The sequence below is a fragment of the Misgurnus anguillicaudatus genome, chromosome 5 (assembly GCF_027580225.2).
Source record: "Misgurnus anguillicaudatus chromosome 5, ASM2758022v2, whole genome shotgun sequence".
Classification (NCBI taxonomy): Eukaryota; Metazoa; Chordata; class Actinopteri; order Cypriniformes; family Cobitidae; genus Misgurnus; species Misgurnus anguillicaudatus.
In genome coordinates this window covers 2,915,472-2,943,268 of record NC_073341.2, presented here as the reverse complement: position 1 = coordinate 2,943,268, position 27,797 = coordinate 2,915,472, and the positions used below count along the sequence as shown (strand labels likewise).

Here is a 27,797-nt window from a genome sequence, read left to right as displayed (position 1 = left end):
TCACTAAAATAAAAGCAGATGTTGAGGTTAAGTGCAATGTTGTATATGATTGTCATGAGTGCAGAGGCGATACAGTACAGAAAAATAACGACCTGTGACAATAAACACCGTCCCCACAAGCAATGACGGACAAAAGTCATATAATAAGGGTACAAGTCATATCATAAACATGACCTTTTTGAGAATTAATTTAATAAATTACAGCTCGACTTAAGAATAGGCAGAATAAGATCGCACATTAGATTGATTTTTCAGGAGATTGACCTATAGCATTTTATGTATTTGAGTAAAACTCACAAAACATTTACTTCCACACATTATAATTATCTTCATTTTCTTTATGTTAAACATAATTACTTTTTTAATTTGTGTCAAAAATGAGCTGGTTCACATCTTGTGAGTCAAAAGATCATACAGTCCATTGCTGTAAATACTTAAGTTAATAAAGAAAAACATCTTGGAGAGTTCTGAAGAATGGAATCATTCAATGAAGTGCTTAAGTTTTTTTTTTTTTAAAACAAAAGTAAAAAGGAAAGAAGACCTACGTCTGTCCCATAACACAAGAAGTCTATAGTAGCGCTCACATAAAAAGTGGCATTCACTGTTGCAGCTCCTCTTGAGGTAGAGCTTGTTATTCGGTCCGATACAACGTCAATTTGACAGGATCAGGGTATATTGGGAAAAGGGTTAAAATGAGATGTGTGGTCACACAGAGGGGCCTGTGATTTGGCTGTTGTAGTCTGCAGTCTCCATTTTGAGAATATATGGGATGATACTGTCGATCGGGACATTGCCGATAAGTCCAGTGAAGAAAAGTTCCTCTGTTATACTGGAGCTCATCAGTCGAAGTGCTGGTAAACGCAACAGTAGTCGTGCCAACCTACCGAATCAATCAACAATTCATCAGGAGACATTTAAAAAAAGTTTATCTGAACTGCCTGTACTAATATGTATTTATTCTGAAGCTGCTTTATTACACTGTGAACTTGTGAAAACATTTGTTGAACATCAGAATAAAGCATTTAACAGCCCCGTAGTATAAATGACGCACCCCTGATCAAAATTAATTTTACTGTTAATAATTAAGTGAGTAAAAGATGGACTGATCTCTCCAGAAAGTATAAAAGCGGTGATGAACAATTCACTTTAACATTTTAAGCAAGATTAGGAAATGCACATTCCAAAGCTTCATAAATACTACTAAAACCCACATATGAGCACATCTGCCAACACTCAGAACATAAAAATAATTGATAAAAAGGCTTTAGGAAGACAGCAAAGTGATATAAGAAATGTCAGTTAAAGGAACGATAGATCTTTCAGAGAGAGCTACTTGTGGGACTTGTCTTATAGCAGACCCTAGGGCTGGGCGGTAGGTGTTTTATTCTGTTACCGTGAAATAAAATGTCAGAAGTTTTTTTTCTATTCTGTGTATTCTGTGGAATGTAAAGAAGTGTCCGTGACCAACTCGGCACTCCCGCATCTTAGACTGAGTAATGCTGGTAATTGTTTTAAAGTTTTCCGAACTTTAAGCAAGCTAAGACAAAACTTGTGTTCATATCAGTGATGCGTGTGCAGCTGGAGTGATGTAGTTTAACGTGCTGTTTGCTCATAATACAAAAATCTTTGATAAGAAAGAGACGCAACGGTTAAAGGACTAGTCTACTCATTTTCAATATCAAACTATGTTATTACCTTAACTAAGATTTGTTGATACATCCCTCTATCATCTGTGTGCGTGCACGTAAGCGCTGGAGCGCGCTGCGACACTTCGATAGCATTTAGCTTAGCCCCATTCATTCAATGGTACCATTTAGAGATAAAGCTTAAAAAGTGACCAAAATATTCAAGTTTTTCCTATTGTAAGACGAGTAGTCCTATACAACAAGTTTGGTGGTACAATGTAAGTAAATTTTACTTAGATTTTTTTAAGCGGATTTAATGGATTTAATATATTTTAAGGCGTAAAATAGAACTAAGATTTTTTAGTACTTCGAATCTCGCCTGAAAAGTTTTTGATTAAAATTCTCACTCTCATATTATTTTAGGACTACTGTGCCGAGTCGACTACTCACAAACAGTGCTAAATAATACAAGAAAATATAGCTCCTCTTTTAAATCCGCTTAGAAAAGCGCTACGTTTTATTTTGTACCACCAAACTTGCTTGTATAACTACTCGTCTTAAATAGGAAAATCTAGTTCTCAATAAATGTTAATATTATTATGTAGAAATTATGAAAGTTAATCTAATAAATATTACTACACCAAAAAGTTCGTTTTTTTCAGTGTAAGACAAAACATGTGTTCATATCAGTGATGGGTGTGCAGCTGAAGTGATGTAGTTTAACGTGCTGTTTGCTCATAATACAAAAATCTTTGATAAGAAAGAGACGCAACGGTTAAGGTGCAGGTCTAAAAAAGAGCAACAAGACCTTAAAACAGACTTCATAATCATCACCTGCCTTTTTAATATCTATAATCTCCATATTTAAAGATCTCATTAACAAGTATTTCTCCTGTCTGGTTTGTGCATATTCATACTTGTTTCTTTTAATGTACTGTATGCACAAATACAAAATAAAAATGTATACTATATCTTCAATAGCATACAAAATAAAAAACAAGATTCTGTCTATTAAGATATATATATATATTCTTATGACTTCTGAAAATCATGTCATCGCTTAGCTATACACTCTAAAAAAAGGATGTGTTAATTTTAACACATTGTTTTATGTTATCCTATTTAACACAATATGTGTTATTTCATGTTGATTTTGATTTCAAATAAATAAAAGGCACAACACAAGATGTGTAAAAACAACACAAAGTGTGTAGTTCCAAAAATAGCATGTGTTAAAGGGGCCATGTCACAAGACTTTTTTAAGATGTCAAATAAATCTTTGGTGTCCCCAGAGTACACATGTGAAGTTTTAGCTCAAAATATCATATAGATAATTTATTAGAGCATGTTAAAATTGCCACTTTGTAGGTGTGAGCAACATGTGCCGTTTTGGGTGTGTCATTTTATATGCAAATGAGCTGATCAAATTCACCTTATGACATCATAAAGAGAGCCAAATTTCATGAAGAGAAGAGTTTACCAAAACCAAAAGTTACTGGGTTGATCTTTTTCACATTTTCTAGGTTAAAAGAAGCACTGGGGACCCAATTACAGCACTTAAACATGGAAAAAGTCAGATTTTGTCAGGTGTTGTCCTTAACTAGACACAAGATGTGTTATTTTAACAAAACATTTTTATACTTTTAAACATTTTAGACAGACGTATGCCTAGTCTCCAGCACAAGTAAATAACGACATACGTTTTAATTACTCGTTCATTTTCATCATAATAATCCTGTAGTAAAGTACACACCTGTATGTGTCATCAGGGTAAGTCTTCTGGACATAATCCTGGAGCTCCATCTGTGCTTTCTCCTGAAACTTCTCAATCTGACTACAGCTGTTTAAACCCGGATGATCTTGTGAAATAATGAATCGGTTGTTAGAAAACACAATCGACATGTATTACAAACGTATGAAAAGCATGTGTTGGCATGTGCACCTGGACTGAAGAGGGCAATGGCTTTCAGGTAAGCATACTCGTATCCATCCGTCTCCAGCTTTGCCATGCTGTTGCAGAACTCTTGCAGCTTCCATATGTGCTCCATGACCAGTTTAATACGCTCACTTGATAGCTTGTCTACTAGAGGAGTGTATGAGTTATTAATGAATTATGGGCTGTGCAGTCACATCAAAACTGCTGAACTCATTTTATTTGATTATTAATCTGTATATCTGTAATTAAAACACATCTTTAAGAAGGAAATAACTCTCATGTTAAGACAGGTTGGTTTACTGTATATCGTATGCCTAGTCTCCAGCACAAAGCACAGTCTGATAATACTGACTGATTACTGTATATAATGCGCTATACTACCAGTATATAATCACAGAGATGAGCATTAGTATGGCATATAATGTTGATCTGTTGCGTACCATCCTGTATGCTGGACTGTAGGTGATTGACGATGGCAGCGAGGATGGTCGACAGACTCATTATATGAGCGCACTGCGCCAATCCCAGAGTGAACAGCTCATTCCAACATGCTCGTACCAGGGCTGTGTTACACTCCTGCCTACACAACACACAACACTCTTAACACATTTGTCAGAGCATATATAACAACACTCAGTGTCTTTCAAGCACTGAAATCTCACCCGAGAGCAAGGAATGCTGGGATAGACCGCGCCCAGTGCATGGAGAGAAAAAGCAGGCGTGATGCAGACTCACAGATATAATGCACATTCAGGTACTCTGGCATTGGGCTTGGCATAGTCAACTACATAGAAAAAAATCAAACAATCATCAGATAACTTCAAGATCAATTTTAATTGATACGAGTATGAGTATTTGTTTTGCTCTTTAGATAAGAAAAAAACTGTGAAAATAAAACAAATTATTCATAGTATTTATAACTCCAATAAATGTGAAAATGTGAATGCAAATATTAACAACGAATGCTTAATTTTTACATGTTGCGAAGAAATCATGCGTGGAGCTTGCTTACGCTAACCTCGAGATGTTACAGTAGCTGCGTCTACATGGACAATTGTGATCTGTTTAAATGTTGAATCCAAATGAAAATGCTCCATGTAAACACCTTAATCAGTATGAAAAGAGCCAAACTGATTAAAAATCAAATCGGTTTGAAAGGGGTGGTTTATACCAGGCCCGGAAGGCCCGCCCACATTGACAGCTGGCCCACCCAATCAGAAATAAAAAACTACTCTGTATAGTTAAACATGGATACTACTTTATGTGGTGTTTTTTATCTATAACATGTTAGAGCATGGGTCTTCAACCGGGGGTCCGCCAAATAATGTTTGACCACAAGCTATTTTTGCTAAAAACGTAAAATATATGTACAAAAAATGCTACATGTCCCCTTTAAGTTGTGCACGTGCGTGGCCGCGAAGGCGCGCGTTCAGTTTAGCTAAAATATCTGAAGATTATAAATGTACACTCAGGAAGCAGCAGTAGCGACAGAAAAGGCATCATAAAACAGGTAAATCTTATAGGCATGTTTGTCTTTCTTTCAGAAAGTTATTTTAGAATCAGTGCGACTGCGACATTGTCTCTCATGAACTTGGCCGGCTGTTTCACGCGGTTCAGATTTAAAGCGCTAACTCAACAAGCAAATGACACCACGTCTGCATTATAAACTTTGACAAAACTATCCCCCGCATTTAAAAATGTATGAAACGCGCACAGTGATGGTGCTTCGTGCAAGATTCATAGTCAGGTTGAAATCCGCCTCTAAGCTGCCCCAAAGAGATGCGCGCAGACTCAATGCATGTTTTCTCCTGAGTCTGATATGAAGCTATGCAGAAAATAAACCTGCGTTACTTAAACTCGTGACAATGACGATACACGAGAAAGGCAACAAACCTCTGAATTATAAAGTAGCACAACCTCGATCCCCACCAGAATAGAGAGTCTTTGTGCCATTCACCATGATCAGTCTTCTTTATAAACTGAAAGCCCAGGTTCAGGTAAATTCACAGTAAAATGAAAATCTATTAAACTGCAAATACCTTAAAATAATATTATGTTATTATAGTGATGTTATTATTATTATTATTATTATATTCATATAAAAACTAAATCTACTTTAACAAAAAATTATGCATGTACTACAACAGCATAATAGTGCCAATGTACTGTCTTAATGTAGTATGGCTGTGTGACAGGTTTGTTTCTATTTATAAAACAGCTCCAGTCATTGATTCTTTACGTTGTGCCTAATACGAAAAGGCAGGCTCTTGTACCTTACTGATTACTTAAATATCAGTTTTACACATTTAGTATCAGGGGGTCCCTGCTCCATGCCTCTCTCATCTAAGGGGTCCCCGACCCCAAAAAATGTGAAGACCCCTGTGTTAGAGGCTTATGTATTTAGCTCAGTTTTGACAGCAGATGAATGTAAACTACAAAATAAGTAGTTTTTTTGCAAGTGGAAAACTTAGTTTGAAGAACACCACGTTATAAATATGTGCTGCGCTTTCCTCTCAGTAACAAACACAATAAAAATGAAATGAAATAAAGTATCTGATCACAGTGATGTTGTTTGATATACCAGCTCTGTAAATCAGCACAACAAGTCACACCACGTTTATTGCTACCACTTTATACAATATACATAGCCTATTGCTTTTAAGCAGCAAATAGCCTATCATAACTTTCTCAAAAGAATTACGAAATTCACTTTAAAGAAAGTCTTTCTACAAAACAAATCTATGAAGTGGTCAAATCATGCCTCTTACTCATGCTGCTCAGTGTTCACTTTTCATAACCAAAATAATGATATAAAAAATAGCATTATAATATTATATTTTTATAATACCCTACGTGTCCTAATAAATGCAATTTCAACTAACGTGTCTAAAGTGATTATTTTATAAAGAACACCGCTTTTTCACATAACGCAGTGAAGCAGCCCCAAAATTTATTTGTAATAAACACTTTAATGGGTTATTTTAAAAGTGATAGTTTTTTTGTGCTCATTTATATTTCCTGTCACTGTGTGCAGGCTCTCTTTTATGTATATGACAGTGTAAACAGCCCAAAAACTTTTTTTACTAAAAACGCTTAATTAATCTCTGTTATGACCTTCAGTCATTGGTTTGATTTCTGTGCTGCCCTCTTGTGTCTTTTCTCTATGTTTGACATTTGTTTTCAGAAAGGCGGTCCTTGGAGATAATGTGATGGAGGCTCTGATTGGTCATTATCTCCACCTGTTCCAGATAAAAGGACTTCCTGGATCACTGATTGAGGCCTTTGCTGCCATTGTGACTACTTGACTTGTGCTTGTATATTAGTCTTTCTTATATCCTCCAAGTATTGATTTAAATTTGTTATTTGTTAAAAAAGTCATAGCAGAGAGAGAAAGTATTGTAAGTTTATATTCAGAGTGTGTTGAGCCTGTGATTTTGTTTTATTTTTGTTTTGTTTATTATTGGATTGATTCGTTTGTGCTTGACCCATGCCTGATATTTGACTACGATTACGGATTCTGATTTTGACTTGTTAGCCAGATACATTTTATTCACTTATCAAATATACTCCAATATACAAAACATATTGTGACAAGGTATGTAGGGGGATCGACGCCATTTATTTTGAATCTTTGTTATATTGTTTATTTGAGAAAGGGAGTTAGGTAAGTAATGCTTGTATTTTATTTTCTTTAATTTTGGTTTAAGTAAGAGGTATTTTGAAAGATTGTTTGTTTATTATTTTGGCCTTGTCCTCCCCTGAAGCCTAAATCCTTGTCTTTTAGTAAATAAAGAAATTTTGTATATTGTATCTCTTCGTATCAAGACTCTCATTTGCCCGTTCTGTTGCGATTGACCCCTAGACAGTTACGATTTAAAGCAGTATCAATAATGTAAAAAAAATGTGACGTTGCAGTCAAGTTCAGGTGTATGTGTGTGTGTATGCTGTTTAAATGAATGTTCTTACCAATACGCTTGTGATTCGTGAAGTTTTGACAAATTTTATAGACTTGTTATCGTTTCTTATTCAAAAGTGATGTACACATGCACACATACGATAAGGTACAGTGTACCAAAAACGACGTAGCTTTAAAAAGGTTTTGGGATCCAAACTGCTTTGATTTCTAAACATCCATAGATTCAGGCCCACCATGACTTAATCCATGCCCACCCATCTGTCACGTTCTGCATCCGCCACTGGTTTATACCTTTTATAATATTTTGTAGACACTTGATCGGATTGATAACTGAAACTGGGGGCGTTCTGCGCACGTGCAATCTTTTGTGGATGGTCTCTGCAGCACCGCGTGAAGCCGAACACGCTTTTAGGCACACGTCAATGGTTTGTTTTTGCTGCTGCTTGATAATCAGCGTGGCACAAAGCTCTGTGTGCTCACCGTTTATTAATTATGACCTGAAATAGACGCACAGCAATTTTAAGAGGATGATTTGTATCCATCTTGAAACTATATTTGTTAAATGTCTGAATGTCAAATGATAAAATCTGATTTGAAGCTTGTGCCATATAAACAAGCACATCAATCTGAACACATTATTATGTGTAAACGCTATGATAGGATTTAATGATAGGATTTCATTCTGATGGAGGCAAAAGGGGTCCATAGTGTTGTGTACAATCTAAAGACCCCATTCTCAGGGCTATATGATATATCAAGGATATCGGAGGATAGTTTTAGTCTATATATAGGATTTTGGGATTATATTAATATCTACTGTGTCAAACTCTAAGTCTGATCATTTAAAAAAAACAACCTATAAAAAATAAATGGAACAGAATAAAGACTTGTGGACCAAACATTTAATAAGTGCTTTTAGCATGATTAAGCACTTTTCTGTTACGCACCTTGAAGCTAACGTGTGTGTCTGTAAGCAGGGGTCCCTCAACTTCTATTAGAGGTGTAATGCGATCTCTGCTGATCACTTGTATCGTAGATCCACCGACCCCATCCACCTCTGATAGACTCTGAGTCTCCATCACTTCACTGGGGTTCAGAGCTTTAGCCAACGTATCAAAGGCACTGCAGCACCATATACATCACAAACAAACATAATAAAGAAGTTATTAAATTTTTCCAACAGGTCATTATAGGCAAAATTGATCAGGGTCACCATTTACTCACCATTAGGGATGCATATCAATCAATCGCGATTAATCCACAGCAGAACAAAAGCTCCTGTCCACATCATACATGCGCGCGAACTGTGTACAACAACCATGTATATATAAAGATGCACACATGCATGTACAATTTTAAGAAAAAAATATATTTATATATTAAGTATTTATATTTATATATAATATAAATTATACATAAATATACAAATGTATATACACATGTAAACATTGCTTAAATATATACATGCATGTGTGTGCATTTAACTATACAAAGTTATTAAATACAGTACACACACATATATGATGTAAACAAAAACTTTTATTCTGCTATAGATTAATCGCGATTAATTGATATGCATCCCTACTCACCATCATGTATTTCTAAACCTTACTGACAGCACAAAAGCAACAGTGAGCAGCTGCAAGTACTGCTTTGTTTCTGTACCGATTTGTTTCTGTTGCTTACACTAATGGTTGTTTTGGTTTGCTGGTTAAAATTATTGCAAGAATTTAAATATAGCTGGTAAGCGTCAGACCTCGAGTGAAGGCCTAAATAGAGTAAACACCAGCAAGTGTATTTAAAAAAAGTATAATTAGCAAGGATTGAGATGAGGCACCAAAGTGTCTTTATATTTTATTTTCCATTCTCATGCAAACTTGGCCAACCCTTAATATACACTTCTAGTACAATCCTATTGTCTTCCACAGGTGTTATTCTAGCATCAGGCACAAGAAATCATAAAATCCCACCAACTTATAACCCGTCTGTGCCTCTTTGTGCTAGTATAGTATACTTTAAATTACTGTCCTAATATTGCTGGATCTCGCCGCAACCTTTGACAGAGTTAATCACCAGATCCTCTTTTGGCTACCGTCCCATCACTGGGAATCACAGGAACTCCACTTCACTGATCCTTCAGGCTATCACAGAGGGCAATGGTTACCAATGGCGCTTTTCCATTGCATAGCACCCCACGGTTTAGTTTAGTTTGGGTCGGGTCAGCTCACCTCACTTTTGGCGCTTTTCCATTGCATAGTGCCCCACGGTTTGGTTTGGTTTGGGTCGGGTCAGCTCACCTCACTTTGGCGTGGTTAGCTTTTCCATTGAGTTTAGTATCACTTCGCAGTGGGAGGAATTATAGGCGTGTCGTTATATTTGCGCTGCATACGGCTGTGACATCATACAAGAGAGAGCGTCCTTGTACATTCCCATACATTTATTTATTTATCAGTCCGCCACAAAATTAAAATTGGCCACCACAAATAGATGTTTACTTTGCACATCGCGTTTATAACTACCTATGTCTCACATGACAGTTTCTGTTCAAACACCCGTGGCGTCAGTCGACGGCTCCGCTGAGCCTCAATGAAGTTGCATTAAAGCATAAATAATACTGACGTGCACGTCGCGAATGTGCCGCCACAAATTAAAATTGGCCACCACAAATAGAAGTTTACTTTGCACATCGCGTTTATAACTACATCTGTCTCACATAACAGTTTCTGTTCAAACACCCGTGGCGTCTGTCGACGGCGCTCCGCTGAGCCTCAATGAAGTTGCATTAAAGAATAAATAATACTGACGTGCACGTCGCGAATGTGCCGCCACAAACTGCAAGTCTGGAAAAAACTTTTATGTGTTCCTGATTCACAACCTGTGAATGTTTTTAATCGCTAAAAGGGTGTTTGGAAACTTAAAACAGAGCACAGATGACAACATGTTTGCTCGAGACAGCGCAAGCTAGCAGCAAGCTAAAGTTAATATTTTACATAATAGGATGACGGCGCCGATGACGATTCTCTCAGACCAATCAGTGAACTACAGTGTTTACGCGTCACGTTTGGTATCAGCTCGGGTCGCTTGGAACCCCAACCGAGGTGGTACGAAAAAAAGTATCGGGTACTACGAAGTGATCCCAATGGAAAAGCTCCCAAAAGTAAGCTGACCCGACCCAAACCAGACCAAACCGTGGGGCACCATGCAATGGAAAAGCGCCACAAAACTCATGACATGATCACCTGGGGTACCACTCTTCTTTGAATAGGTACATGACCTTTCCTACCACTGCTTTTTTCTATATTTAATACCATGGGCTAGTGATCTTGTGCTGTCAAACTTCTTTAAGGACAACAATCTAGATAAGATCCAAATTAAGCTGTTGCCTACGTCGTTTGTTATAAAGAGAAGAGCTGAGTGAAAGAAAATAAATCAGACGTCTGCAACAACATGAGGGTGAGTAAATGTTTTTAACCTTTCAAAGAACTATTCTGTTAAAGGCGGAGTCCATGATGTTTGAAATCACCTAAACAAACACGCCCCTACCCCAATAGAATCTGGACCTTCTGTTGATAGACCCGCCCCACACATACGCAACCTGGCATTTGATTTGATTTGATTGGCTATAAGTGTGTTTTGGTAGTCGGCCCGTCTCCTTTCCCAAAGCGTTTTTCAACTATCGTGGACTCCGCCTTTAACTAATACCATATCGATCTTGCATTTACATATTTCATTAACACGCAAAGACGCACATATACTTTACCGTAGTCTTCATTAATAACACACCGTGTGATCTCACTGGGCGAGTCCTCCATTTGGCTGTCTGTGGTGTCTCCATTATTAAGAGCATCATTTAGATTGGCTAGTGATGTAACCACGTTGGCCAATGTTCCTAAATCACTCTGTCCTGACTCTGTCTGATAAAGAAATGACATCTTCCATTTACATTTTAGAATTGAAAAACAAAACAAAGACACAAAAATCCTTCATTCATAATAAAAGTTGTAGACTTAACATGATTTAAAGATTCGTGTTAATGACAAAGTTCTTACTTTGTCTGTAGCTAATAGTAATGTGCCATCAGCCTGAATTAAAGGTTGTTGGATATTGACCAGCATCCCAGAATCCAACAGTCCAGTCCTGTTCAGAGCAGTAAAACAAAATAAAACATTAGAAATCAACCAAACCTAAGACTCTAAAAAGAAAAAAAATAATGATTTAATCTAAATTATGCAACTGTCTTAGTTTTGTTTTTTGTAAATATCTGAACAAATGGTTAAACAGATTTTATTTATTGATATATTTGGACCCCCATTAGCTATGCCCAAAGGCACTGCTTGTCTACCTGGGGTACACACAACACTTAAAGTCCTACATTACATATTCAAACCATAAAAGTGCTTAATATCCATACAATATTACAAACACAAAAACATAAAAAATAGTACCAATTACAATTCTGAGTCCTTTAAAAAACAATGCTTTTTACATCACATCAACCATAAAACCCTCTGTGAATGTGCAAATCACCAGTTCTAACACATGGGGGCCGGACAGCTAGCTTAAGCCAGGACTAGGCCTTGGTTAAATGAGGATATTTAAGTTATTTTTAAAAGCATAATTTATAAATAAACATTACTGGTGTGCATCTTCAGACACAACACTCGCACTGATATATTTTAAGATATGACAGAACAAGTTGTTTTTGGTCAAGACAACACTAACATTTAAGTCAGTCTGGGACTAGGCTTACACTGCAAAAAATGACTTTCTTACTTAGTATTTTTGTCTTGTTTTCAGTAGAAATATCTAAATATTCTTAAATCAAGATGTATTTTCTTGATGAGCAAAATGACCAAAGAAAATAATACTAGTTTTTAGACAAAAAAATATACAATTTAAGTGAATTTGTGCTTAAAACAAGCAAAAAAATCTGCCAATGGGGTGAGAAAATTTTACTTGAATTAAGTGACTAAGAAAAACGAAATCTTATTTCACAATTTTTTTTCTCACCCCATTGGCAGATAACCTCGCTTGTTTCAAGGACAATCTCACCCAAATTGTATACTATCTGCCCCAAAACTAGAATCATCTTCCCAGGTCATTCTGCTCATCGAGAAAAAGAATCTTAACCCAAGAATTTTTTGATATTTCTACTGAAAAAAAAAACAAGAAAAAAATACTAAGTAAGAAAGTCATTTTTTGCAGTGTAGGCCCTGTCTGGGAAACGGCCCCTTATTATTCATTTGACTAATTCTGTGCATGACCTCTGTGCAAGGTGTGCCGTTACCTGCCTTTTAAAATGTGATTTCTGTGTTTTATTTTAATATATGCAATAAGCATCGTTAATCTTTTGCTTAAATGAATCTAACATGTAAGACGTAGTAAACAAATACAAGCCCAAATCAGAAAAAGCTGGGACACTGTAAAAAAGTCATGGAATAAGTTACAAATCTCACAAACTTATATTTTATTCACAGTAGAATGTAGATGGCATATCAGATGTTGAAAGTGAGATATTTTGAAATGTCATGCCGGGTGTTGGCTCATTTTGGATTTCATGAGAGCTGCACATTCCACAAAAAGTTGGGACAGGTAGCAATAAGAGGCCAGAAAATTTAAAAGTACATATAAGGACCAGCTTAAGGACTAATTTGCAACGTATTAGGTCAATTGTCAGCATGATTGGGTATAAAAAGAGCCTCTCAGAGTGGCAGTGTCTCTCAGAGGTCAAGATGGGCAGAGAATCACCAATTCCCCCAATGCTGCGGTGAAAATAGTTTTCTGAGTTTCTCCGAGAAAAGTTGCAAAGAGATTGAAGTTATCATCCTCTACAGTGCATAATATCATCCAAAGATTCAGTGAATCTGGAATAATCTCTGTGCATAAGGGTCAAGGCCGGAAAACATACTGGATGCCCGTGATCTTCGGGCCCTAAGACAGCACTGCATCACATACAGGAATGCTACTGTAATGGAAATCATAACATGGGCTCAGGAATACTTCCAGAAAACGTTGTCAGTGAACACAATCCACCATGTGATTCGCTGTTGCCAGCTAAAACTCTATAGGTCAAAAAAGAAGCCATATCTAAACATGATCCAGAAGCGCAGACGTTTTCTCTGGGCAAGACTCAATTAAAATAGACTGTGGCAAAGTGGAAAACTGTTCTGTGGTCCAACGAATCAAAATTTGAAGTTCTTTTTGGAAAACTGGGACGCCATTTCATCCGGACTAAAGAGGGCAATGAAAAACCAAGTTGTTATTAGATCTCAGTTCAGAAGCCTGCATCTCTGATGGTTTGGGGTTGCATGAGTGTGTGTGGCATGGGCAGCTTACACATCTTGAAAGGCACCATCAATGCTGAAAGGTTTATCCAAGTTCTAGATACATATGATCCCATTCAGACGTCGTCTCTTTCAGGGAAGACCTTGCATATTTCAACATGACAAATGCCAGACCACATACTGCATCAATTAAAACATCAAGACTGCGTAGAAGAAGGATCCGGGTACTGAAATGGTCAGCCTGCAGTCCAGATCTTTCACCCATAGAAAACATTCGCCACATCATAAAGAGGAAGATGCGACAAAGAAGACCTAAGACAGTTGAGCAACTAGAAGTCTGTATTAGACAAGAATAGGAAAAGATTCCAATTCCTAAACATTGGTCCTCCTCCAGCTGTTCCTTATATGTACATTTAACCCCTCTGGCCTCCCACTACTACCCGTCCCAAGGTCCCTTGGAATGTGTAGCTCTCATGAAATCCAAAACGAGCCAATACGTGGCACGACACCTCAAAATGTATCACTTTCAACATTTGATATGTTATTTATATTCTATTGTGAATAAAACATAAGTTTATGAGATTTGTAAATTATTACATCACTTTTTTACTCAACATTTCTACAGTGTCCCAACTTTTTCTGAATTGGGGTTGTATTATATACAGTAGATTTACTACTACTATTTACAGCATATGTCTTGGAGGCCCAGTGTCCTGCAGAGTTTAGCTGAAACTTCCCTCAACACACCTGCCTGAAAGTTTCTAGTCTGCCTAGGACAGGGATGGGCAACTTTAGTCCTGGAGGGCCAGTGTCCTGCAGAATTTAGCTCCAACCATAATTAAACACACCTGAAGCAGCCAATTAAGGTCTCACTAGGCATACTAGAAACTTTCAGGCAGGTGTGCTGAGGCAAGTTGGAGCTAAACTCTGCAGGACACCGGCCCTCCAGGACTGAAGTTACCCATCCCTGTCCTAGTAAGACCTTGATTAGCTGGATCAGGTGTTCGATTAGGGCTGGAGCAAAACTCTGCAGAGACACCGGCCCACCAGGAGCAGGATTGGACACCCATGGCATATGTTCTGCCGTTGTGCATTGTCTAAGAAGTATTTGTGGATATGTCACCGTGAGGAGTCTTTGTCAGTGATGAAGGTGGGTGTTGCGATGAGAGGACTCCTCAGGTCTTTTCTGATGTAGATTTTCTCTGTTGACGCAGCACAGTTGGCAGGCTTTTCTCTGGGCAGGTCAATGGGTTTTCGCTCACTCTGTACAGCTGCAGGACAAACACATTAATGAACACTCCAGGCTGCCAAGCTTTTTTTGCAAAAAGCACATTTAAAATATGATGTATTGTATGTTTCAAGTTTTCTTGGACAAAACGCAGCCATGGTTTGATTTTGTTATCACCCATACAGTATTCTCTCTGACTCTTTCATTGACACCGAAGGGTTTTGTTACTGTCCTTTTCTGAAAACTAACCTTTCCTAAATAACTCAGACATTTATACACGGTCATATGCTAATGTTCATATACAACAATGTTGATGTTCTTACATAAATACCATGACTATACCTTAAGTATATACTGTATTTATATAGGAACTCAAAGTCTTTCCTAACTTTTCTAAATTGAAGGAGAAGACAGCTGTGAGTTCCTTTAAAGTCCACACACAACACAGAACTTATAGATTGTGATGAGGATGCCAATGGCTGTGTCTCAAGTTGAGAATCTGTATATCGTGTACACAGGTACGGGCACTGGTAAGGACTCTAGCTTACTTCACATTGGGAAACTGTTCACTTATTTTCCTGTGAAGTGGAGGTGATAATTCACAGCTGTTATTCATCAACAAGTGGCAAAACCAACATCTCTTCAACTTAATTTTTAAACACTTTCATAAGTATGTTATTAAAAACACTTTCATTATTAATATAATACATTTGGAGGAATACTACATTTAAATATTAAATGAATTGTTGTACCTTCCTGTCTAGCAATGTCTGTTTATATTAACCTAAAGCAAATGTTTGTCTTTTCAAAAGTTCTGTGCGTTTATTGAGTTGGCTCGCGTTATTTTCAGTTAGAGAGCTTTAGAAAAAGTCAGATGATTTCCGGAACATAGGGACCATCAATGCTCACTCTTTTTTGCATTGCATTGTGGGAATTTTTAGGGAACCAATGTTCCAGTGCACTGGAAGGATTATTTGATTGAGACAGCCCTTAAAAATGGCAGACTCCCTGATCAGTGCCCAGACTACTGAACAAGGGAGCTGATTGGGACACAGCCATTGTTTAACATTTAGACATTTAAAATAATTTTAAGCATTTTAAGTTATAAATCGTACAGTATGCTTTAAATGTCTGACAGATGTGGTTGCAGATGACTCACACTCCATCTTCATGCCCATCTCCAGACATTTCTTGAGTCTGCAGAATTGGCAGCGGTTGCGATGGTGTTTGTTGACGACACAGTCCTGGCTACTGCGACAGCTGTAGGTCAAACTCTTGCGCACACTTCTCTTAAAAAAACCTTTACATCCTTCACAGCTCACCGCCCCATAGTGCCGCCCTACAAACAGATACACATCGATGTACACACAAACTGTGCTATGGTGGTGTGAATGTAGTCACTACAGGCACTCCGCTTCAGGATGAGTCCTACAACCGTGACTATATTCACAATACTCTAATACCTTATAGCTTAGTGTCTCTTTTGTGAGTGTTTTCTGTCAGTTGAAAGATTGTGCTTAATTAATAAATATAGCTCACATGTAATGTGTCAGGAACTGTTCACCCCAACAGTGAAGCAAACAGATGATGGTCATTCACATGCTTGAATGCAAGATAAATGATTTGTGATAGCACAAATTCCACTTATTACTCATTACAGATGAGATAGGAATATAACATTGTATAAGGTCAATAACATAAATAATAGTACAACTGTTTTAAGGTAGTATGGGAGCCGTTTATAATTAAAGGCGGAGTCCACGATGTTTGAAAAACGCTTTGGAAAAGGAGACGGGCCGACTACCAAAACACACTTATAGCCAATCAGCAGTAAGGAGAGTGTCTACTAACCGACATCCTTCCCGGGTTGCGTATGTGTGGGGCGGGTCTATCAACAGAAGGTCCAGGGGTAGGGGCGTGTTTGTTTAGGTGATTTCAAATATCAACATTGGCTTTCAAACATCGTGGAATATTTTATGTCTTCTTGTTGTGTTCATATGCTTTTGTGTGATATCAACTGTTTCCTTATATAATCCTGCACATTGTGAAATGAACTGATTTTGTTGATGTCTTTGTCATCGTCAGATCTCAAAGAAAAGGGTTTTCTTTGTAACAGGTTTTTATGGAGGAAAAATGCTTAATGTGCAAATTAGTGTAAAGTTTTCATAATCTGCCTGCCAGTGTAAAGTGCGTCATTAAAGTGTATACTGAAATTACTTATATCATATACACTCACCTAAAGGATTATTAGGAATACCTGTTCAATTTTTCATTAATGCGATTATCTAATCAACCAATCACATGGCAGTTGCTTCAATGCATTTAGGGGTTGTTTCATGTTCAATAAAGAGACTTGTGATGGGTCGAACACTGGCTTTTTATTCAGCTCATTTCCTCTAGCTACAATGCTGTAATATCGCTTTCAGCATTCCCTCACTCCCTGTCATCCCCATCCTATGTTAGCTCGTTGGTGCCCTCTATTGGCTGACCTATATCGTAACAGGGGTGTGTTCCTGGTCAAGACAATCTCCTGAACTCCAAACTGAATGTCAGAATGGGAAAGAAAGGTGATTTAAGCAATTTTGAGCGTGGCATTGTTGTTGGTGGCAGACAGGCTGGTCTGAGTATTTCACAATCTGCTCAGTTACTGGGATTTTTACGCACAGCCATTTCTAGGGTTTACAAAGAATGGTGTGAAAAGGGAAAAACATCCAGTATGTGGCAGTCCTGTGGGCGAAAATGCCTTGTTGATGCTAGAGGTCAGAGGAGAATGGGCCGACTGATAGAAGAGCAACTTTGACTGAAATAACCAATCGTTACAACCGAGGTATGCAGCAAAGCATTTGTGAAGCCATAACACAACCTTGATGCGGATGGCCTACAACAGCAGAAGAGCCCACCGGGTACCACTCATCTCCACTACAAAAAGGAAAAAGAGGCTACAATATGCAAGAGCTCACCAATATTAAACAGTTGAAAACTGGAAAAATGTTGCCTGGTCTGATGAGTCTCAATTTCTGTTGAGACATTCAGATGGTAGAGTCAGAATTTGGCGTAAACAGAATGAGAACATGATCATGCCTTGTTACCACTGTGCAGGCTGGTGGTGGTGGTGTAGGTGTAATGGTGTGGGGGATGTTTTCTTGGCACACTTTAGGCCCCTTAATGCCAATTGGGCATTGTTTAAATGCCACAGCCTACCTGAGCATTGTTTCTGACCATGTCCATCCCTTTATGACCACCATGTACTCATCCTCTGATGGCTACTTCCAGCAGGATAATGCACCATGTCACAAAGCTTGAATCATTTCAAATTGGTTTCTTGAACATGACAATGAGTTCACTGTACTAAAATGGCCCCCACAGTCACCAGATCTCAACCTAATAGAGCATCTTTGGGATGTGGTGGAAAGGGAGCTTCGTGCCCTGGATGTGCATCCCACAAATCTAGATCAACTGCAAGATGCTATCTTATCAACATGGGCCAACATTTCTAAAGAATGCTTTCTGCACCTTGTTGAATCAATGCCACATAGAATTAAGGCAGTTCTGAAGGCGTAAGAGGGTCAAACACAGTATTAGTATGGTGTTCCTAATAATCCTTTAGGTGAGTGTATATTATTATATATCTTTAATACAGATGAGGTCATAAGTTTACAAACACCTTGCAGAATCTGGAAAATACTGATAATCTGAGTGTCATGTGTGTTGCTCGTCATGTCAAAATATGTGTTTGTTGCGGTATGTGAACCATCTGCACCATGCCCCATGTCAAAATACGCGCCCGCTACACACGCGGCAAAAGGGTCCATGACAAAAGAGACGCTCACGCTCACAAAACACTCGCAAGACACTCCCTTAACACTAAACTCTGATTACACATGAGATTAAGCGAGTATCTGGCTAACGTGAGCATCTCTTTTATCATAAACCCCTTTAAAGCTTCTGCAGCAGGCACTTATTTTGACATGACACGTGATGCACATAAGTTTACATGACGCACCGAAAACATATTTTGACATGACGAGCCACACTCATGACGGGCTAAATACATGTTGTGACGAGTTTCGCATCATGCGCCCTCGAAAAAGAAGTCACTATATATATATAACTCAGTTTAGAAACAACTGATTCATAACACTGCACGATGTTATCTGGACAATCAATGACAGTTTTTATGTTTTATGATAGTTGTTTAAAAGCTACTTGTTTGTCCTGAGTCATTAAACGGTTCACTGATCTTTAGAAAAATTCTCCTGCAGAATCTTTGCTTTTCAGCATCTTCTGCATATTTTCGCCCTGTTCAACAGTGACTGTATGATGATGTTGAGATTCATCTTTCACATTGAGGACAATTAAGAGACTCATCCACAACTATTTCAATAGATATAAACATTCAGTGATGTATGTAGTGTTTTCACATTGTTTGTATTTGTACCTGAAGCTTTATCTCCACACACCACACAGTATTCTACAGTCTGGGCTCGACTCATGTCTCCTCCTTTACCCAGAAATCTATCTACTGACACTGCTTCAACAAACTACCAAAAGGACAAAAAGGATTATTAGTTATTTGTCATCTACAGTAAGATTACATTACCAAAGGACAACTCTATGTTCAAAGGAACAATGCTGATGAAACCAGTGACTCTTTAGTTCACCAAAAACAGAAACCTTTGGATTACCCGAACCTGAAATTGTATAACTTGCTTAAATTGTCTATAAATGTGATCTGGATAAAGATTAGACAACACATATTGAGTACTTTACACAAAAATAAGCCCATCTTAAATGTGTATTATAAAAAATGTTTTTGGCATATAATGGAAGACAGAGCTTAACTGCAAAAACTTACCCTGAAAACATCCAATAAAATAATTTTTTTGCATATATTGATAAAATTCCAATTTAAACACACTTTATAGAGACTATCAGTGCTCAGGCCCTAAAGAGCTGTTAAAGGAGCGGTCTAAAGCCATCTCATGCATTCTGACTTATTAAAGGGGTGGTTTCCCTAACAGGGCTTATCACAGTCCCAGACTGAAATGCATGTTTAAGTTGCCTTAATTTAAAAACACCTTGCATTGACATAAGATATAACAATGTCAGTGTTTTGTCTCAAGATGCGCACCAGTGGGTTTGTTTGTAAAAATTACTTCAATGTGCTAATATAACGAAGGCCTAGTCCTGGATTAATCTAAACCCTGTCTGGAAAACCACCCCAAAGAGTTAAGGGCCTTTTTACACCTGGTCACATCATGCGTTTTCTCTGATCGGATAGCTATCTGATCGTAAAAAGACCAGGTGTAAATGCCCTCCGAAATGTTTTCGATATGGATTTAAATCTGATCGCTCAAACCACTTTAGGAGGTGATCTGGGACGGATTTCAGACGAAACCGGACAAGTGTAAATACATCTGGTTAATGGAAACACATATGTCAGCGCATAACTCCTCCCAAACGTAAGCACGCCACCCAGAAGTTAATAGGCAAACAAACAACGACGACACGGTTGTTGCTTTATGGAGCGATTTCAGGACTTTATGGAGCTTCCTAGAACCAATAAAGAGTTCAATGACAAATTCGAATGATATTAAACAAAGAAATAAAACTTTGAGAGGGAGTTTTGTGAACGCTTTTTCCCGTCATGGACCTGTACATGAAATCAACCGCGCCGTCACTCTCCTGCTGCTCTTTACTGCGCGCTCCAGCTCATGCCGAGTAAGGAGACGCACGTTCCCTGCCCAACATACAGTACAACATACAGTAAGTGCTGCCTTTCGTTGCATAAACATCGCCTTTTAAGGCGGAGTAATGAAAAGTGTATTTGCATTTTGCGTAGGAGTAAAAGATCGGATATCAGATAGCTTTCCGATCAGAGAAAACACATGAAGTGACCAGGTGTAAAAAGGCCCTTAGATTCCTCATGCTAAACATAGGCAAAGTCTCAAAAAAGCATGAGGACGTATATCTATGACGAAGTATTTCTGTGCCAAACGCACTTTGCCGGAGTTCACACAAGTTTCTGAATTTTTTTTAAAAATTTTAACGTGACAAATTCATACGTAACAATCTCGCATTTCTTTCTTTTATGGAAAATTTTAGTACAGTGGAAGTCACTTCACCTGGAATAGTGCGTGCACACCCCAACCAGGAGCTGACACGAAATCAACGTCATCAGAGAAGTGTGTTTTTGTTTGTGAGGGAAATTTAAGCTTGTCCAGCTTTCAAATGATCCCAGCATTATGGAAACAATGGATATAGTTTGTTTATCCAGAATAGCAAAAGGAGCTGTGCGTGTGTTTGTTTAATGCTGGATTTCGTTGAAATGGGCAGGTGGTAAGTAAGCTGTCTGTGTTTTGTTGGCAATTGTTTCATAAGTACATATAACGTAAGTGACACGAACATGTATTGAATCATAAGTTATCCAGATAAAGTGGGATAATGTTTTGTGTGTGTTGCTTGCTTGTGTGCCCCCTCCAGGGGCTTATTTTTTTCTGGGAAAGTAGCAGTACAGCTGATCTGTCTTTTATAAATCTGATAAAACTAAAGGCTTTTCAGAAATATAAAGGATATAATACTACTCTATAGGTACTCAAGATTAACATGAGATTGTGTGCATGTGACCTTTCACAAATTAATATTCTGAAACCTTGGACATGGGTTAAAGTTTTCAGGACAGTTTTAATGTGACCTTCATGAAACACAAAGAAAAATGTCTAAAACCCATTTATTTAGGTGAATTTATACCTGAATCCGGCTGGGCATCAGACTGTCTGCAGTGGTAAAGATGAGCTGTTTGGCACTAGTGCTCTCAGGTGATGCCAGGAGGACTTTGCCCGCACCAGAGCCATCAGGTGACGCCAGGATAAACTGCTGTTTGGGAACATTGGAGTCCAGCGCAGTCACTATCTGAATCTTCTGACCTGTCTGCTGATCTGTCACAATCTGACAAAGATAAAGTGTATGTGTGAGTGTTGGTACACCATCTATATAAACCCATGAGTGTGTGTGTCTGTATCTGAACCTGTATTCTTTGAGGGCTGGTGACAGCGGGGTCAGTGGAGATGATCTGAATACGCTGAGGAGAGGCGCTCATCACTGAGCTGTCTGATGAAGATGACTGTACCTGCACACACACATAGAGAGAGAAAATGAGGCGAGATACTCTCTATTCATTCTCTCTCAGGGTCAAAGGCATTGTGTTTCCTATTTTTATATATTCTGTATTATACTTTGAACCATGTCAGCAACTCCTAGTAACTGATAGCTGGGATTAAAAACATTTTTTTAAACAGCGGGGTTAGTTGTCACACTGTCATGTATACAATGATAATGAAATGACAACTATGTAAATACTATTCATCAAAATGATAACTGTTAATATAATATCGGGGGAAATAACATAATTATGATTTTGTGTCTTAATTGTGCAGCGGCCCTTTCAATAAAATCTATATGCATTAATGCATAATACAAGGATGTTTAGATGAAGGATCATGGATGGATGAATTTGTGGATATCTTTCTATTATAGGCAGATATATAAACAATATCCACCTTTATTATGTAAACAGATTTTTTTTAATATAGACAAAATTTTCTCGCAGGTGTTACAACAAACCCTCTGTTTGTTACAATGAACCCCACCTATGGGGCAAGTTGTCATTTTCTGTGTAATTATATAATAATGGTATAGGTCCCACAAATAGACTTTAAGTGTTCATTTGTAGCAGAGATGTGTGTGTTATTATGTAAAACAAAAATTATCTTACTTTAGAGCCAAAGTCAAAAAGCGTTGTGCCCCGCTCTCCCCTACAGTATATTAGATATATTTTCAGAAACAGTAACTTGGAACAGGTTTAAAGGGCTCATTCACATTTTTTAAAGGCGTGGTTTAATGGTATTTCATGCATTCTGACTTATTAACACAGTTATAGAGTTGTTTCCTCATGCTAAACGTAGGTAAAATGTCAAAAAAGCCGTTGGGCGTGTCACAGAGTATTTCTGTGCCGAATGTACTTCGCCAGGGTTGGTACAAGTTTCGGAAAGTTTTTTTCGATTACAGGTCTAGCTGACGTTTCAGGGGTTTTCTATACGTATCACTTCTTTATAGTGGCAATTCCCCCGGAAAAACCCCGCCCACCCGTCAATCAGCAGAAGACGCTAGAACTTACAAACATCACATTACGCGACAGCTTTGTTTAATCTTTAAAACTCAACAATGGCATGAAAGAAGAAGTGTGTTTTTGAATGTAAGGAGAAGAAAGTCAGCCTTATGAAAACAATGGATATAGTTTATTATCCGGATTAGCAGCGGAGTTTTGCGTGTGTGTTTGATGCGCAGGATTTTCCCAACCGGGTCATGACGAGTTGCACGCGGTAAGTAAGACTTCTGTCTTATGTTGGAAATAGGTGCGTGCATATTATATAAATGACACAAACATGTAGTGAATCATAAGTTAAACAGTGTATAGTGTTGTATAGTGTTGCATGCATGACTCGTACTCGCTCCTCCCGCGGTAGTAACTCCTCCTTCTTCATTTTTTCGTACGCTATCGGAAAGATTCGGTAAAACTAATCTTTCTTTTATAAATCTGATTAAACTAAAGACTCTTCGAAAATATAAAGGATGTCATACTACTCTATACTCCAGATTAACATAAGAAATGCAGAAACAGCGTGTGTTACGTGAGCTTTAAGAATTTTTTTTCTTAATTTTCTTGCACCTTTCACATTTTAATTTCGCATAACACATTTGAATAACACATTTTTCTCTGGTGTAACAAACTGAGAACACAATAAATATCGGACTACACACAGACCTTAATGTAATGTCTCACATCTTAATGATTTACTGCACTAACTTTTTCCTCTACGGTTACGGTATGTTATAAAGGTTATATTATTATATAAGTCTATGTTATATTTCTCCCATCACTCACCTCTCCAGCCTGCTCAGTGGTCAATATTTGCTGAGCCAGCAACTCCATATTGGTTGTCATGATTATGTGAAGTCATTAGTGTTGTCTGATTTGACAAAAGCCAGTAAGACATTTGCAAAGATCAGCTCCGCCAGTGTGCCTGCAAAATATTCATATAATGCTTAGTTACATTTTCAGAATTAGACTGTCCACAATGTAAGTAAATGGCTTGCATATTCAAATTTCATGCCGGACATGGTTTGATAAATCCAGGACTAGGCCTTAGTTATATTAGGACATTTAAGTCGTTTTTTACAAACATATACTGATGTAAAAAAAAAATACTGGTGTGCCACTTATATATCTTAAGATATGTCAGTGTAAGATTTTTTAAATTAAGGCAGCTCAAGCATGCATTTTAATCTGTGACTAGGATAAGCCCTGTCTGGGGAAACCGCCCATAAAAGTGTCATTCTAAATCTGAAATCTACAGAAGAGTATTGGGGCCAAGTTTAAATAAATATAAATAAAAATAATACATAAACACAATTCTCATAATGCCCTTTATTTTGATGTTTTCATTAGTCTTGCATTATATTTGTATCATACTTCCTATTATTATTTTAGATGGGCCTTAATCCTCTTCCATAAAAATCACCATCCACATGTTTTTCTTTTTACTAGCATTACTATGTTTTGTTGATTCTACCGCTAATGTGTCCTTATAGAAAGTCATTTAAAACATTTTTGTAATTTTGTGTGTGTGTTGATGCCTATTTTTTATTGCCATTTCCAAGTCTGTAATGTCTGTTCAGTTCATATAACTTGTGTAATATAATTCATGCTTTAGACAAAATTGGTACAACTTTGCATGTACACTGTTATCTTGTATTTGTTTAGTGTAAAAGAACTGGTTTACTAAACAAAGAAAGGACATTAGTATCCATACTTTTTCTTTGTCTTCATCTGTTGACTTTAGTGTATTGCAGCTGTTATCGGGTTAATGCAGCCTGGATGAATGACCTCCATTCCTCATTTGTATGTCACTTCTAATAAAAGCATCTGATGAATGAATACATGTTAATGGTTGTTTATTTTGGGTGTTATTGTATACATACTTGGCTTGTATTAGAAGGTAATAATGCATGACCCAGTCATGAACCTCTATAGGTACAGGCTGACGCAGTTTGTTCCTATTCTCGTGAACTGCCAGCTTGCACATCAGCATGATGCAAACCGACTGGATCTCAATGCATGTTGAAAGATAGTCTGATTTATCATCAAGAAGATATGTTTTGCCATTGTGAAAGATTTAATTATGAATGCGAATTTATACATTTATCATTTTTTATTCAATTCAAGGCACCACTGACCTTTCGGTGAACACCCATCCCTATACCATGTGTAACCACGTATACTTTGTGCCTACTGCATTCTCTTATAATATTGTAAATATGTTGTGTATTTTTAAATTCCACAGTTATTTATTTTACTACGTTTATTGTCTTGTTATAGTATGGTTATATCTGATTGCTCCTTTAAACCAATTTCCCCAAGGGGATTAAAAGTATACTACAAAGAGAATAGAGTCACTTGATAGAAATTTCTTTTGATTTATCTTAAAAACATATAAATTGGTACAACTTTGCCTGTACACTGTTATCTTGTATTATTTAGTGTAAAATAACTGGTTTACTAAACAAAGAAAGGACATTAGTATCCATAGTTTTTCTTTGTCTTCATCTATCCTGATGATTTTAGTGCATTACAGCTGTTATCTGGTTACTGCAGCCTGGATAAATGACTTCCATTCTTAATTTGTATGTCACTTTAAATAAAACCAGTGACAGATTAAACGATTTAAGTAAACCACCATTTGATTTAAATGTTTGGGGTCACTTGACAGAAATATCTTTGATTTATCTTTAAAAGCTTCTTATATCTGAATGTTGTATGTTTTCTATTTTATATTCCTAATTAAAAAACTGGCTAAAAGCTCTCTTTATGAAATATGTTTCTTCTTTTTAATAGAGCTATTAAGTGTGAAGTTGTTTTTCTAAATATGTAGTAGTGATTTTACACTAAATTGCTGTCCAAAAGTGTTTTTGTAGAGCTTCAAACATTTTTCTAAAATTAGAAATGCAGCTCATTCACGTAAAGTAAAAAAAACAATGTAAAATCTAGTAATGAAAATTAATAATCGCAATTACAATATCTATTGCAATAATGAAGCCATCTTTTTTCGAATTTGATGTCATTCATCTAAAACAAAGACTCGTTTCAGATGCACAGTGTTTAGATGATGTAAGCTGTTCTAACCTACAGTCCATACAGTACTTTCACTGATTGGCCAGTATTATTGTACGTCAGCATGGAACGAGGCAATGATTGGATAAAGGTTAGGTCAATCAAATTGAGCTCCCACCTTGCTGGTGTGCACTTTCCAGGAAGTGCTGTTCAAAACAGAACAAAATGGAGAACCTGGCACAAAGCCAAACTAAAAAAAAACTTTGCAAAAGATGTATTATAAAAATTTAGATTTATATTACATTCGTGTTTTGCAATAACAGTTTAATTTAGATTATTTCAGTATATATTAATGTTATGTAGTGACTGAAGGAAAAATCCACCCACTGTAGATGCCTGCGGTGGCAAAGGTAAAAGGGTCGAGTTCATTTGATAGCGCTCAGGCTAACCAGCTACGACTGTCAACACGTCCACTGCAATACGACGCATGATGGATTGTATTATATACAGCAGACAGAAGCTCCGGAACAAAGGCATTACGCTTGGGATTTTAACGCATACAATGCTAAAATATGATTTTTGTCGTCCAAAAAGTTTAATTGTTTACAGCGCTGATTGGTTTTAACAGCATCCTCCGGCCTGTTATTCTGCACTATAAGTAACGTTAACACACCTACCTAAAAAGGTTTTTCGCGAGCGTTTTAAGAAAGCGTTATGCGACATGCAGAAATAAAAGCCGCTCACCTGTAATAATGATACGCGTCGTTTTTTAGTTGTCGGATTTATTGGACATTGTTTGTTTTTGTTTTACTCCAGTGAAAGGTCATAGTTCGTGACCCCGTTTGCCAGCATGCAGGCGTTTTTCTTCCTTCCTCTTGAGCGCGCTCACTGCGGCTCGAGCACGAGCGTCTGGAGGAAGACGGCGCTGACGTCACCCTGTCTGCTTCTGACAAACGCAGACGTGATTGGTGTAAAAGATTCCCATATTCATAATTCATAAAACTTTAACATCAGAAAACCATTTAAAATAAAATATTTTCTCTATACATAGGCTACTGCTTGTCTACATGTAACCTAATATTGACTTTATTCCATTTATTTAATTTTGTACATTTTAGAAATTTTTTAAGTTAAATGAGATCAAATTAGGCTGAAATTTACTGCTAGATATAATAAAACACACTTTTAAAGAGTGTATGTGTTTTCGAATGTGATTTAAGTTGCAAGTAATTAATGTAAAATTTGACAGGGTTAAGATTTAAACAATTCTAGATCTTGAGCATAATACAAAGATGGCAATTTAGTAGAAAATTAGGGTTTTTGGAAAAGGGTTGCCAAATTTGCCAGCCTCATTGAAAGTGAATAGAAAACTGCTCATGTTTGACCTTAGGGTTTTTGAAGCTTAAAGCAATATTTAAACAGTGTATGCATTTAAATTTTGTAAGTAACTCAATGTAACCATTGAAACCCAGCATGACAAACATATTGAAGAAGTATTTCTGGTCTGGTGAAACTAAAATGGTCCATTATGGGAAATGCTATAATAAAGGTAAATTCTTGAGTGCCTGTGTCAGTCTGCCAGAGGTTTGATACTGAAATGGAGCTTCCAGAAGGACCCAAACTTAGGCTACTGCTGAA

The 27,797-nt window shown here is 37.3% G+C and overlaps 1 protein-coding gene across 2 annotated transcripts; it reads right to left on the bottom strand.

Moving 5' to 3' along the window:
- nr2c2 (nuclear receptor subfamily 2, group C, member 2) lies at positions 1-27,064 on the bottom strand. Of its 2 annotated transcripts, none has more exons than XM_073867422.1 (15): positions 26,904-27,064; positions 23,934-24,072; positions 22,017-22,118; positions 21,740-21,937; positions 19,428-19,530; positions 16,149-16,328; positions 14,885-15,032; positions 11,527-11,614; positions 11,261-11,391; positions 8,425-8,599; positions 4,224-4,345; positions 4,002-4,141; positions 3,568-3,708; positions 3,379-3,484; positions 1-880 (listed from the first exon to the last, which is right to left on the bottom strand). In XM_073867422.1, exons 2-15 carry the CDS (start codon positions 23,991-23,993, stop codon positions 706-708), a joined length of 1,869 nt encoding a protein of 622 aa, XP_073723523.1. In that variant the 5' UTR covers positions 23,994-24,072; positions 26,904-27,064; the 3' UTR covers positions 1-705. The 2 variants fall into 2 exon arrangements, with proteins under 2 accessions (XP_073723523.1, XP_073723524.1); XM_073867423.1 differs by having other exon boundaries at positions 3,568-3,705; positions 26,904-27,063.
- Positions 27,065-27,797: the final 733 nt, after the last annotated feature.